The sequence below is a fragment of the Balaenoptera acutorostrata genome, chromosome 16, assembly GCF_949987535.1.
Source record: "Balaenoptera acutorostrata chromosome 16, mBalAcu1.1, whole genome shotgun sequence".
NCBI classification, from domain to species: Eukaryota; Metazoa; Chordata; class Mammalia; order Artiodactyla; family Balaenopteridae; genus Balaenoptera; species Balaenoptera acutorostrata.
In genome coordinates, this window is record NC_080079.1 from 57,866,040 (window position 1) to 57,880,509 (window position 14,470).

At 51.9% G+C, this 14,470-nt stretch overlaps 1 protein-coding gene and 1 non-coding gene across 2 annotated transcripts in view; one reads left to right on the plus strand and one right to left on the minus strand.

The window, feature by feature from the left end:
• DLG5 (discs large MAGUK scaffold protein 5) overlaps nt 1–14,470 on the plus strand; it is a 122,317-nt gene that overhangs the window by 32,868 nt on the left and 74,979 nt on the right. Inside the window, exon 2 of the mRNA XM_057530967.1 lies at nt 13,737–13,805. Within this exon, the coding sequence (XP_057386950.1) occupies nt 13,737–13,805 (69 nt within the window). The remainder of the gene's footprint in view (nt 1–13,736; nt 13,806–14,470) is intronic.
• On the minus strand, nt 9,964–10,036 carry TRNAR-CCU (transfer RNA arginine (anticodon CCU)). The gene has a single exon. It is a non-coding gene; the product is annotated as a tRNA-Arg (tRNA).

The window sequence follows — 14,470 nt, forward strand, 5'->3', positions numbered from 1 at the left end:
GCGTATGCATTTGACGGTTTTCCACGGCTCTCACTGTGGATGATGTCTGTATTGGAAAGGGCTGTACAGAGCCTGGCACGGTAGCAACTGGATTAGTGTGCTAGGGCTGCCGTAACAAAGTACCACAGACTGTGGGGGCTCAAATGACAGCCATCTATTGTCTCACAGTCCTGGAGGCTAGAAGTCCCTGATCGAGGTGTCGGCAGGGTTGGTTTCTCCTGAGACCTGTCTCTCTCCTTGGTTTGTAGATGGCTGTCTTCTCTCTGTGTCCTCACAGGGTCTCTGTGTGTGTGTGCCTGTCTGTGTCCAAATTTGCTCTTCTTAGAAGGATTAGGGCCCACCCTACTGACCTCGTATTAATTTATTAATTACCTCTTTGAAGACCCTTTCTCCAAATACAGTCACATGCTGAGATTCTGGGGGGTTAGGACTTCGACATGTGAATTTTGGAGAGGACAGTTCAGCCCTTCACAGCAATTATCTCTATTATGCACGGTTCTGTAGTGATGAGGGGCCCTGAAGCTGGCCTTGGCACCGTCTTCAGCTTGCCACGTGACCTGGCTCGGCGTGTCTCCTCTGGACATCTGCAGAACATCAAGGCTGGGCGGTATAGGGGCCCCGTAAGCTCTGAGGAGTCTGGAGTGTAACTGAAAACGGGGATCCAGTACTTACTCTTCAAGCTTTAACTAAGCATGGGCCTTGTGCACGGCAGGTGCAGTGATGCCGGCGCCGGGGTTTCCTGTCGACGGGAGGACACTGGGCGTGTGTGCTGTCAGGGCCACCTGCAGGTGGCCAGTGCTCCAGGAGCTGGTGCGCTTTGCTTTCGTTTGCTACGCTCTGTGGTTAGGGATGTGGATTTTATTTTTTTTTCTCCTTGCACAAAATAGTGAAATATCTTCTCTTGTTATCAAGATCAACTTTCTCTCCTGAGGAATGCCTGTGTGTGAAAGATAACCCACATTTGTGCATTTGAAATACTTCTCTGATCGTCTCCCGCATTTCCCGGGGCTGACTGGGGACAATTTGAAGACAGTGTGTGACCAGATTTTGCCTGAGATGGGGTGTGAGGGGGGGCTCTTCTTTCTGCATTTGAGGAAAGAGTGGCCATGGGCCCGTTTTCTGAGCGGTGGAGTAGACGACTGGTTATGCATTCAAGCTTAAGGTAAGTGTGAGCACTGGATTTGCTGAAAGAATAGGTGTGAAACTGGAACATGGTGGACAGCTTTGTTGTGGGGGGTTTAGTGAGAAGGATGCTGGCGGTGTTTCGTCTTTATTTGGTGGGGTAGGGTGGCTGGCAAAAGGAACCCTCACTGCTTGAGTGTGTTGGTGCAGCGGGTCTGTTGCCCAAGGCCCTCCCCCCTGCTCTGGGTGTGACAGCATTTGATACCTGAGTGGATTTCTGCAGGTGAGTGTGTGCAGCTGTCCTTTCTGTAAAAAACACTGTAAAAGGTGCCTGTGGTCTCAGCAATGGACTCTTTTTCACCGGCTTCTGAAGGCCACCTTTTCAAAATCCACAAAAGCATTGTGTAAATAAGGTTGAACCCTTCTGGTGATGTCACCTTATCGGAGAGGAAGGGTGCATAAAAGTGTCCCAGGGCTCTTCTTGGATGGGAAAATCATCTGCCTGGGGCTGGGCCTCTGAGTGCCTCCCTGAAGGGCCAAACTCTTCTTTACAGTCTTTCTCAGGGCCTCAGAAAAAGAATAGATGGGAAAAGATCATTGTCCTTTTATTTCTCGTGAGGGCGCTTCCGGTCCTGCCTGTTTAAAGAATGTTAGAGAAACCGGTTGGGTTTTAGAGTTAGTTCTGATCAGTAATCAGTTACAGTAAGCTTGCCAAGGGCTGGGCGCCGTGAAATAGTGCTTCTGTCGGTGGGCCGGCCCTCAGGAGCCACCCAGACCAGGAGTGATGCATGCCTCCTCGTCTTGCCCTCGGCACACATCACTACTCCATCCTGGGCTCCCTTCCTAGTGAGCACAGGTGTGGCCTCACACTCCTTAAACACAGCAGGCCGTTGTCACTAGACATAGCAGTCCATTCATGTTGAACCTCTTTCCTTTCCTGGTCTAATCCAAGCCCTGCAATTCTGGTGGAGAAACCACAGCCTTATCAGTGGCCTAATCAATGGCCTTACTTAATTAGCAGAGCATCACTGACCTTTGCCTTCTGTGTCCTATTGCAGCATTTGGTGTGCAAATCAAATGTGTCTTTGCCTTCTGTGTCCTGTTGCAGCATTTGGTGTGCAAATCAAATGTGTCTTTGCCTTCTGTGTCCTGTTGCAGCATTTGGTGTGCAAATCAAATGTGTCTTTGCCTTCTGTGTCCTGTTGCAGCATTTGGTGTGCAAATCAAATGTGTCTTTGCCTTCTGTGTCCTATTGCAGCATTTGGTGTGGCAGAACAGCCCCTCTGACCACTTTCTACCCCATTGCCTTCTAGAAGACTTAATTCTCTTATTCCTCCTGTCTCCCTGAGTGGGCTTTGTGTGTCTCTTCCTGAAATTCGTATTCCTTCTCCTGTCCTCACAGGTCGCACGTCCTAGGATTTTGTCCTGTATATGCTTAGAGCAATACTTACTGCGTGGGTGCTGTTCAGGAAGTCCTAGGTCTGGCCCTCCCCTTCCCCTCACCTTTTTCTTACCCAAGGGCTTCACATTGCCAGTGAGCCGCTCTGGGCTTGTCACTCACATCCTCCAGGCTCTGTGGGGTGACTCCCAAGTGGACCGGGTTAGCCTGAACCTTGCTCCCTAGCTCCAGACTCCAGTTTCCGACCGTCAGCAGGCCACCTGCCCAGAGATTTCCTTTAGCACCTTCAGCCTGAGCCTCAGCAGTGTCTCCTCATTTCTCTTCACCAGCCTTCCTCAGTTCTGCACCTCCGTTAACTGCAGTGCCTTTCCGCACACCCCAACCCAGCATCCTCCTCCCATCCTCCCCACCCCTGCAGTCTCTTGTGTCACCGCTCAGCTTGCACCCCTGACCACTGGTTCAGGGGAGCCCTTGTGGGAGCATCCCAACTGTTTTCTTTACTTCCAGGTCTTCCCTCTTTCCACCTTTCCTGTTCACATGCTGGAGGCAGTTTCCTGAAGCTCATGCCTGCTTTCTTACTCCTGTGCTCAAAAATCCCAGGCATTTTTGAGTCCCAGGGCTGAGGAGCTGGGGCTTTACTTGATCAAAGTCGTTGTAGGATTGTGTGAAGCTTGGTGAGGTTTGGATCACTCTGAAGGCCCAAAGATTTTGGATTACTTTAATGGCGAGAGGGAGGGAGATAAAGCCCTTGCCTCTCCCCCCGCACCCCCCCCCCAGTGTTGGTTTTTTTTTTTTCTCCCAATTTTTTTTTGTGGTAAAATAAACATAAAATTTACCATGTTAACCTTTTTTTTTTTTGGTCCTGCCACATGGCTTGTGGGATCTTAGTTCCCCGACCAGGGATCGAACCTGGGACCTGGCAGTGAAAGAGCTGAGTCCTAACCACTGGACCGCCAGGGAAGTCCCCATCTTAACCATTTTGAGTATACAGTTCAGTGGTTTTAAAAACATTCATAGTGTGCTACCATCACCGCCATCCATCTCCAGAACTCTTTTCATCTTGTGAAACTGAAACTATACCCATTAAATGGTAACTCCCCATCTCCCCCTCCCCACCCCAGCTTCTGGCAACCACTCTTCTACTTTCTCTCTCTAGGATTTTGTCTGCTCTAAGTACTTCATGTAAATGGAATCAAGCAGTTTTTGTGTCTCTGTGACTGGCTTATTTCACTTAACATAATGTCTTCAAAATTCATCCACGTTATAGATACATGTCCAAATTTCCTACCTTTTTAAGGCTGAATAATATTTTATTGTATGTATATATCACATTTTGCTTATCTTTTCATCTATCAATGGACAGCTGTGTTACTTACACATTTTAAAGTCTTTTTTTAAAATTCTTAGCACCTTTATTTATTTATTTTGGCTGTGTTGGGTCTTCGTTTATGTGCGAGGGCTTCCTCTAGTTGCGGCAAGTGGGGGCCACTCTTCATCGCGGTGCGCGGGCCTCTCACTATCGCGGCCTCTCTTGTTGCGGAGCACAGGCTCCAGACGCGCAGGCTCAGTAGTTGTGGCTCACGGGCCCAGTTGCTCCACGGCATGTGGGATCATCCCAGACCAGGGCTCGAACCCGTGTCCCCTGCATTGGCAGGCAGATTCTCAACCACTGTGCCACCAGGGAAGCCCACTTATACATTTTAGATATTGTGAATGATGCTGCTAAGAACCTGGGTGTAGGATTATCTGAGACCCTCCTTTCAGTTTCTTGGGGTGTATGCCCAGAAGTGGATGTATTGGATCGTATAGTAATACTGTTTTTGATTTTTTGAGAAACTGCCATACTAGTTTCCACAGTGGCTGTACCATTTTATATTCCCATCAGTAGTGCCCAAGGGTTCCAATTTTTCTACGTCCTCACCAACACTTAACTATTTTCTGGCTTTTTGACAGTAGCCATCCTGAGTAGTATGAGGTAGCATCTTATTGTGGTTTTGATTTGTATTTCCCTAATGACTAGTGATACTGAGCATCTTTTCAGGTGCTTATTGGCTCTTTGTATATCTTCTTTGGAGAAGTCTCTCAAGTCATGCCTATTTGTGAATCAGGTTTTTTTCGTAGTTGAGTTTTAGTTCTCTATACTGATGTTAATTTCTTATCAGATATGCGATTTGCAAATATTTTCTCTGATCCTGTGGGTTGCCTTTTTACTTTATTGATAGTGTCGTTCCATTCACAAATTTAACAGTTTTCATGAAGTCCAGTATGTCTGTTTTTTCTTTGGTTGCTGTGTCTCTGGTGTCATATCCAAGAAATCATTGCCAAATTCAGTGTCTTGAAGCTTTGCCCTGTATTTTCTTCTAAGAGTGCTATAGTTTTATTTTTTAAATTAATTCATTCATTCATTTTGGGCTGCGTTGGGTCTTCGTTGCTGCGCACGGGCTTTCTCTAGTTGTGGCGCGCGGGGGCTACTCTTCATTGCGGTGCGCAGGCTTCTCTTGTTGCGGAGCACAGGCTCAAGGCGTGCAGGCTTCAGTAGTTGTGGCTTGTAGGCTCTAGAGAGCAGGCTCAGTAGCTGTGGCGCACGGGCTTAGTTGCTCTGCGGCATGTGGGATCTTCCTGGACCAGGGCTTGAACCCGTGTCCCCTGCATTGGCAGGCGGATTCTTAACCACTGCGCCACCAGGGAAGTCCAGTTCTGTAGTTTTAGCTTTTATCTTTAAGACTTTGATTCCTTTTGAGTTAATTTTTGTATGTGGTGTTAGATAAGCATCCAAATTCATCCTTTTACATGTGGATATCTGGTTTTCCCAGCATAATTTCTTGAAAAGACTGTTCTTTCCTCATTGGATAGTCTTAGCACCTGTCAAAAATTATTTGGCCATTATGCAAAGGTTTGTTTCTGGGCTCTCTGTTCTGTTCCATTGGTCTGTATGTCTGCCTTTAAGCCAGTACCGCACTATTTTGATTACTGCAGCTTTGTCACCAATCAGGAAGTATGAGTCCTCCAGCTTTATTCTTCTTTTCCAAGATTGTTTTGGCTATTTGGAGTTCCTTAGTATGTGGTCAGACGAGGGAGAGCCCAGGCCCATCCAGTTTCTGATCCCATGCCCTTTCACTGTACAGTCACTTTGTACCTCCCACCCGTTGGCAGGGGTCTTAGTAGGTTTAAACTCAGCACGGATATTGGGGCGGGGGAGGTAAGCGGTTCTCTGTGACCTCAGAGTCCTGGGGACACAGACTGAGTTGCCTTGGTGGTGAGTAATAGTCAAGACACCACACAGACCATGTAAGGGGGCGGTGCTGATGCTGTTGAGGGAAGAGGAGGCAGAACAGCAGCTCATTGCTGATGAAGACAAGACCTTTCCTTTGCAGTGGCCCTCTTTGGCCTTTGTGGACTGAATGTCCCCGACCTGTCCAGCCTGGGGTGTCATGTCCTTGCCTACTTCCCGGTCTGACCCCGGGACATTTGCACTTGCTGTTTTTCTACTTGGAACAGTCTTCCTCCAGACTCCTTCAGGTCTCTGTTCAGATGTGGCCTACCAGAGAGACCTCCCCTGACCCTTGTAGCACAGTAGCCATCTCTCCACCCCACCCCACTCACCCTCCATTTTACCCTGCTGTATTTTTCTTCGCAGCACTTACTACCTGATGCATTTTGAATTTGTGTATTGGTTTATTTCTCTCCCACCCACACTCCTTTGAGCTCCATGAGGGCAGGGACTCTGTCTTGTTCTCTGCTGCATCCCTAGTTTGTTCACTAAGCATTTGGTGGAGGAATGGGCTTTGTGTTCTCAGGGCAGACATGCTTACCAAGGGGTGGTGTCTTGTGCAGAGCGCCGTCAACTTCATCTTTCTTGAAGGGCTGACCCATGCCCATGTTATGTGCAGGTTGCGGTGAGGGTCATGAGAAGGTCAGGGTGTGGCCTGGTGTTATCCCAGCACACAGTGAGCACTGTGGCTTGTTCTGTTTGAATCAGAGACCAAGAGACCCGGAAGCGAGGTGGGCTGGCTTGGAATTGGCCGTGGCCAGGCAGAATGGTGGAAGGGGAGGGGTGGCCTCCTTATCCTGAAGGGAAGAAAACAAAGGCAAAGCAGGGCTGGATTCAGTTATTGGGCAGGGACACTCATGGTTGAGGGTCAGATAACAAGAACAAGAGCTAGCGTTTATGGAGCGCTTGTCTGTGTGCCTGGCTCGGTCCTCATTCAGTCCTCATAGCCCATCATTCTTCCTATTTCATAAACCAGGAAGTGAGGCGCAGAAAATGGAAGCAACTTGCTCAAGGTCACGCAGCTGTTGGTGGCAGGCCTGAGCCCAGGTGGTGTGGCCCAGAGCCTGCACTTGTACCAACACCTGTGATGGTGGAGGGCAGCACATGCTGCTCGGTCACAGTCCGTGCAGGAGGAGGTAGCCTTTTCTCCCTTTACTGAGTCGTGGGGAGGGAGTCCAGATGGAGAGCAGGAGGGAGCCAGTCCGTCGTGACTCCTGGTGCTGGTCAGAAGTTTATTCCAGGGCACATGCGCCCACCGGGGGATGTCTGGCTGCAGGATTAATGGAAGCTTGGCTGCCTGTGCTGCTCTGTTTCCTGTCCCACCTCGGTGTGTCCTCTCCGCTGCTGTGCTAGCGTCATGAGCTCTCGTGAGGGTAGCAGGGCAGTGATACTGCGGCCGGTCCCTCCTGCACTCTCATCTGTTTTGGGGGTGCCTGTCAGGTGTGGCCGTGTTCATTGATGATGAACATGCCCCCCTACATCATTGCATTTTAGTAGGAGACCCTTGAAGTCTGCCCCAGTCTCCTCCCCACCCTCTAGGGCATAAATGACGGCCGCCCAGCCTCCCTCCCGTGGAGCCCTACAGACCCTGCTTTGGGCCACCTCCTGGGCCTTCTGGGTCAGGTGACAACTGTCCCCCAGCCTGGCCAGGAGGCATCAGCCTCCCTGTGCATGTCTGGGGGAGGATGCTTTCCCACGCTGAGGTGGGCGTGTCAGCTGCTTGAAGCAGGACTTTCTTGATTGATGCGGCAGGCTTCGCGGCTGCTCCATTCCAGGGCCACGGAATTTCACCGCCTGCCTCCTGAAGTATCGGGGCCTGTCAGCCTCCAACTGTGGGTCTCACTGTCCACCGTCTGGGGCCATGTTGTTAAAGGGGAGGAAGCTGAGGCCCTAGGGAGGGCCATGGCTGCACTGAACCGTGATTCTGCAAGAGGGCTTCCCATAGCCAAAGGAGCCACCCTCCCAGCACCTCCCGAGATCCCGTAGAAGCTGGGGAGGTGAGCTCAGCACATAGCAGTTTTCACCCTCTTGCCTCCTTCTCATGTCTGTGGCTCACGGCGTCGAGTGCCTCTGTACCCAGCACGGTCATGGGCGTTGGGGTGGGCAGGAAGTAGCAGCATGTGTCAGGGCCATAAAGCCATGGCTCACCCCTCTTTCTTTCTTCCCACTTTTAGTCCCCAAGCGCCACTCAGCTCACAGTGTCTGTTGAGTGTCTCGGTGTGGGGAGGAGAACAGGGAGGGGACAAGCCTACGCTGGGGGTTCCAGGTTGGGAGGCTATGGGCAGGGGTGGCCCTGCTCTAATACTTCTCACTTGCACAGGTGGATGGGTTCTGCCTACATCTCCTCCAGGCTGATCTGGCTTCTTGGTGCTTGTCCAAGTCCACCGTCCTCCAGGGCCAGCTCCAGGCCCCTTCCTCCGTGAAGTCCCCCTGGACTGCTAGACCTTTAGAGCTGGGCAGCAGTGTTGTGTATAGGGATCAGGAGCACAGGCTTTGGGCTAGACTGCCTGGGTTTGTATCCTGTTCGCCCCCTTAGTGGCTCTACCATGACCTTAAGCAAGTTACTTAATTTTTCTAACCCTTAGTTTCCTCCTCTGCACAATCGGCGTAATGACAACCTCAGGGTTGGTGTGGGAATTAACTGAGACAACACATGCAGAGTCTAGTACGTCCTGGCACTCAGTAAGGCTCAGTGCCTATTAGCTGCTGCTATTATTATTTCTGGTATTGTTGTTGTCAGTGCCATACGGTCCAGCGGTTTGTCATCGTGGACTGTGCAGCCTCGTCACTCCGGTGGACAGCTTTCTGAAAGACAGCTTTCCATTTGGGTAACCAAAGGATTGAGGATGGCAGGGTCGGAAGGTCTGGTTTGACCGTAGGAGCAGCAGCTAACACTTCGAGCACTGGCCGTGCCCGGTGCTGTGTCAAGCCCTTTTCGTATTAACTCAGTTGGTCCTCCGTGGGGTTAGTACTCCTGTTATCCCATTTTGCAGATAAGCACATGGAGGCGGGGAGAGGCTGAGTGACTCACCCGAGGGTACACAGCTGCTAAGTGGCAGAGTTGAGGGTTGAACCCAAGCAGGCTGGCAACCTGTCAGTATTCTAGTCACTGCTGCCTCGATTTGCAGATGAGGGCCGCAGGCTCAGAGAGGGGAAGGGACTTGCACAGAGTCTCACAGCAGGTGAGTAGCCTCCTGAGCTCGCAGGGCTCAGCCGCGTGCCAGGACCCCGATGGACACGTGTGGGTACTAGAGTGACTGGGCACCCTCAGCCGTCCGAGGGGGGTCAGCTCTGAGCTGGAGGATGGTTCCGGGGTGGGACAGGTGGCCTGGTGGTGACTGGCCCCCCCCACCGCCACCGCCCAGGCAGCACCTCCCTGCCCTGTCGCACAGCCCCCGGGGAAGAGCTGCTTGCTTCTCCCTCCTTCCCGGTGCTCGCGGGAGGTGCATGTCCTCCTAGCGCCCAGAGCTGTCTCAGGGCAGCGCCACGGGCTGGAGCACAGAGAGGACTCTGCGTGCTGGCTTGAGGCTGGAACAAGCCCCTTCAGCGTGGCGGTTTCATGGGGAGGAAGTGTGAGTCACTGGGGCCTTTACAAGCCCCAGGTGAATGGAGGGGTGTGTTAGGGGCCCCGCAGCCACGGGATGGGGCCTTGGAGGGCTGGGCGTTCTGTTATCGCTTGGGTGATTTTACTGGAAGTTCTTTGAAGTGGTCTCCATGACCCAGTGGGGCTGAGTCACCGAGTAAACACAATTAGCAGGGGGCGGCCTTTTGGGAACAACGCAGACAATGCTTGTGGCCCAGGCCAGTCCCAGGGAGTCTGCCAGCTCTCTCCCAGGGCTTCTGCCATGGCTTCCATGTACATGCCACCTACTGGCTTGGGTCAGCCTTGGTACCTTGCTTTCAGTACCCACTGTGGGCTTGTTGGAAATGCAGAGTCTCAGGCCCCACCCTAATCTGCCCAGTCAGAACCTGCACCTTGACCGGGGCTGCAGGTTATCGCTATGGTAGAGAACCCCCTGTATTATCACTCTGCTTCACATGACCATGAAAACCTGGACTCCTGCTCTGCTCTCTTTTTCTTTTTCTTTTTTTTTTAATATTTATTTATTTGGCTGCGCTGGGTCTTAGTTGCAGCATGTGGGATCTTTTTGTTGAGGCATGCGGGACCTAGTTCCCTGACCAGGGATCGAACCCGGGCCCCCTGCATCAGGAGTGTGGAGTCTTAACCACTGGACCACCAGGGAAGTCCTTCTGCTCTCCTTTTCTGGAAACGTTTCCCAATCACATGACTTTCTCTGGGTCCTCTCTGGACCTCTGCATAGGCTTGTCTGAGTTTGTGGTGACGGTCCTGCTGCCCTGTGGGGCTCGGGGGGAGGCAGTGGGGGCAGAGGAGGCCGGCCCTCGTTCATCCAGGCCTCTGTGTGTGTGATGTGCAGGGTGTGCCTTAGGGCCCGGGTCGGGGTGCAGGTGCCTTCAGGGGAGCTCCCACATGGTCAAGGGTGAGGGGCTGTGCGGGGCAGGAGAGTGTGCGCATTGAGATGGGACCTCTGTCAGGCTCCAGATTGGATTGTGAAATCCTAGGGGTAGATGACAACCGTCCCACCTCTCAGAAGCCATCGCTTTGAAAGGATACTGCGTGACTTCGGAGGAAAGCGACTCCTTTTGCCTTTTCCCGACAGTCCTGACCACACAGGCTTTTTAAGACAACAATAGCTGCAGAGACAAAGCATAACCAAGACAGCGTCGTCTTCGGGCCTTTTTTTCCCCCCCGAATGACGTCTAAGGCCCTGGGAACATCGTAGAAACTGGGCCTTGTCCAATTTTAACCGTTCTCTGTCACCACCCCCCCCACCCCCACCCCAGCTCCCAGGAGCCCTGCCAGCCGACTCGGGGGAGGTGATGCCCAGAGATGCCGATAAAGATGTCACACCGCCCCCGGGTCAGGCCCCAGAGCCCTGTCAGGATGTAGGGGACAGGGAAGAGGAACAGAGTGTGTTGGTTGGCCAGTTGACTCCTCCCCGCCAGAGGGGGAGGTGGGAGGAGAGAGAGAAGGGTGTCTGCCAAGTTTAATTAACAGTGGAAATTTGCCACGGGGGAGGAGAGAGATGATTTGAAGGGGAGGGGCGGTTTACTGGAAGATGGGGCGCCGCTGATGCCAATAGTGAGAAAGAGGCGAGGCGTTGTGCAGGGAGCATCCGCCAGAGTGCTGGCTGTGGTGTCGCAAGCAGGGCTGGGCTGAGCTCACATCTCAGAGGTGTGAGTGGGACAGTGTATTCGTGCCCGCTTTTCTGAGCAGGCGTCTTTCAAAAACAATCCACCAACACACCAGCCGGCTAGCCTTCCTTGCCCTCACATAACAACAACGAAAAATTATTAAGAAGATGGCAGTTGAGTTTAGAACATAGGCATCGTGTTAACATTCTTGTTTTTTGGAGATACCGATGGATTGGCTGAATTGCACCTGACTTTATTTCATGGATCTTTATGCAATGCTTAATGTTTATGATATGGGAAGAGAGATGCTTTGAGAAGTTCGTGATGCTCATTGTTGAGACAAAAACGCAGAGATGTGGAAGGGGCAGCAAGATGAGTAGCGTGGATTGAACTTAACTACAGGCGATATCTCACTGAGCACTGCTTACTTATTTTTTAGTAGGATCAAGGACTTTCAGGGCTGTACGGGGTTTTCTGGTTCCGTCTCCCTTCAGATGATGTGCAGGTGCCACCTCTGATGTCTCTGCCAGGTGTGCGTGGAGTGAATGCATGCGTCGTGGGAGCCCCCCACCACCCAGGTCTTCTCAGACCGAGGCAGCACTGACCGTTAGGCCCCCTTCCTGACCTGCGCCCACCAGCTGTGTCAGGGCTGCTGCTGTAGGCTAGTCGAACAAGTTGCATCCCTTCGGACAGTCCTGCCCACTCCCTGAGCCTTCCTCTTCCATCCACGCCAGACACCCAGAGGTTCTTAAGAGGTTCTTGGAAAATGTGATAATGAGGCCACTGGCCATTCCTGGCCACTGTCCCACTTCTTGCCATTACCAAAGCCCCTTTTTCTGGTTTTCTTTTTTTTTCCTCTCTCCTTTCATCTCTCTGCCTCTCTGGTGGGTACACCAGCTAGCTCCCCTGCATGCTGACTCTTATGCCAGGGCTGTCTGTTTCCCTGCCCTCTATGTGGTCTTCATCTTTCCCCCCACATCTTCCCCTTCCCTTCGGGGTCTCCCCTGTCCCCTGGTGCACTGCTCCCTCCCCCCATCCATGAGTTTCCCTCCTCCTCTCCCTCTCCCCTGCTTACCCCATCTCTTTATCTCTTTTCTTCCTTTCCTTCTTTCTGAGGGTGTGCAGGTGTAGGGTAGCTAGTCAAGAGTTGAGATCAGAGAGAACCGCTTAAATTTGACCCCGCATTTCTGGTCCTGGAGCCCAAGGTCTCATTAGTTCTCGGCTGCTTTCCGACACCAAAGCCCTAAGCCTCATTCAAAGGCTTTATTGCAAAAATCTCATCTCTGGCTCACTCACTCTGCCCAGTACACACACACCTTCATTGTACAGTTCTTTTGGTTCTAAGAGCAAAACATTGCATTCTTCCCATTGTCTTGTTTTATTTGACCTACCATCTCTGCATGTTGTGCTTTTTTCGACTCCCATTCAGCCTCTGGGTTGGGGTTCGCCTGCCCTCTTAACTTTTGTGTCATCTGTAGTCTTGATAAGCAAAGCACACCTTTGTTTCCATTAATCATGGAAAATGTAATCTCTGAAATGGGACAGGGGAAAGGACCTTGTGAGCCATCTGGTTGAACCCCTTCCTGTTACAGACTGAGAAACACAGATCCAGAAAACTGAGGCCACTGGCCAGCTACTTGCACGTGGACGAGAACTGCACTCAGAGCTGGGTTTCTTGACCCAGAGGTTTTTCCTGATGCCGGGCACGTAACATCCTGGCTTTGAAGATATTTGAATGCAAACCAAACCGTGGTGGTTGTGTGGCTGCCACCAGGAGTTAATAACAAGTGTCAACACCTGCCGCCCCCCCAAAACAAAACTAAGCAAAACAAAACATGGGGCTTCCCTGGTGGTGCAGTGGTTAAGAATCCTCCTGCCAATGCAGGGGACACAGGTTCAAGCCCTGGTCCGGGAAGATCCCACATGCCATGGAGCAACAAAGCCCGTGTGCCACAACTACTGAGCCCGCATGCCACAACTACTGGAGCCTGTGCGCCTAGAGCCCATGCTCTGCAGCAAGAGAAGCCACCGCAATGAGAAGCCCGCACACCGCAACGAAGAGTAGCCCCCGCTCACCGCAGCTAGAGAAAAGCCCGCGCGCAGCAACGAAGACCCAATGCAGCCAAAAATAAATAAATAAATAAATATTAAAAACGAAAAACAAAACATGTTACTCCCTAGCTTTGGTGACAGTGTGATTGCTTATAATTTTATCAGTAACTTTTAATAAGGGGGCAGCCACTGACTAAATTATCAAGGACTGAGCTTAAATACGGTTAGAACCTAAGAGCAGAACAGCCAGGTACAAAGAACAGAGAGTTCACAGATGTTTACCTTAGGCTCTGTTACCCTCTATACGGAAGTCAGAATCACACTGAAACAAATCTGTAGGAAATCCCCAGACCCCTTGTTGCCCTGGGGCATGTTGCTCCCTTGCTGAGCCCTTCCCCACATGTCCCAATAAGAAGCCAGCTGGCTGACTCCAAGCTCCCCTCTGCCCGTGCGTAGATCAGTCGGAGGGTGGCCGAAAGTGAGGCAGAAGCACCAAAGGCTAGGCCCTGCTGACCGCACCTCCCCTGCCCAGCCTGTGGTTCCGATGTCTGGTACCCCATGTGGTGCTGGTTCTCAGCCTGGCGCCGACTGAAGTCATTTGGTCTGACAGTGGTTTGGGTTATAAGATGAGAAGTCCCTTTGGGGTTAGTAACAAATGGCCTCTCTTTCTGTCTCCAGGCTCCACCTACAGTGTCTTGTCCATCATGCCCTCAGACTCAGAGAGCAGCAGCTCCCTCAGCAGTGTGGGTGAGTACCACCTTCCTGGGCACCCCTCCTTCCTGGAGGACACAGGCCGGTCGGGGGTCTGGGTATGAGCTGGGGCGGCGCTGGGTGCATGGGGTGGGAAAGTTGGCCCGCACCTGTCAGATCATTCATGGAGTCATCTAACGTTGGTTCCATTCACATTTTCTCTCATCAGCACGTCCTCTTAATGGAGGAGGGCAGAACGCTGTTCCTGGAGTTAGGAGGGAGATGCATGCACAGGTGCATGACACAGAGACACCTGTGTCACCATTTCTTCACTTTGTCAGGGCATAGCACTTCTCAGAGAGCCCATTGCCTCCCACCCCCAGGCGTTGTAGTACACAGTGACCACTATCCAAGAGACTGGCCCCTTTGGGGACTGTCGTTTGTGAGCAGGAATGGCCCACTGGGAGTGTTGTCTTGGGGCAGGAGTTGCCAGTCCATGCCGAATTCGGTGTATCTCTGGACATGGGTCCCAGGAGCCCATGGAGGGAGGCCGGCCCTGCTGTCACTTCACTGAAGACATCCCAGAGGAAGGTTGTCATAGTCTCCCAGTCTTCCCGCGCCTCTGTGGCCCATCTTCTGTGTCACATGCCCTCTATTTAATGCCCTAGTGTAGCTCTGTGTCCTGGTTTGACCTTGATGGATGGGTACACCTTCAGTGGTGA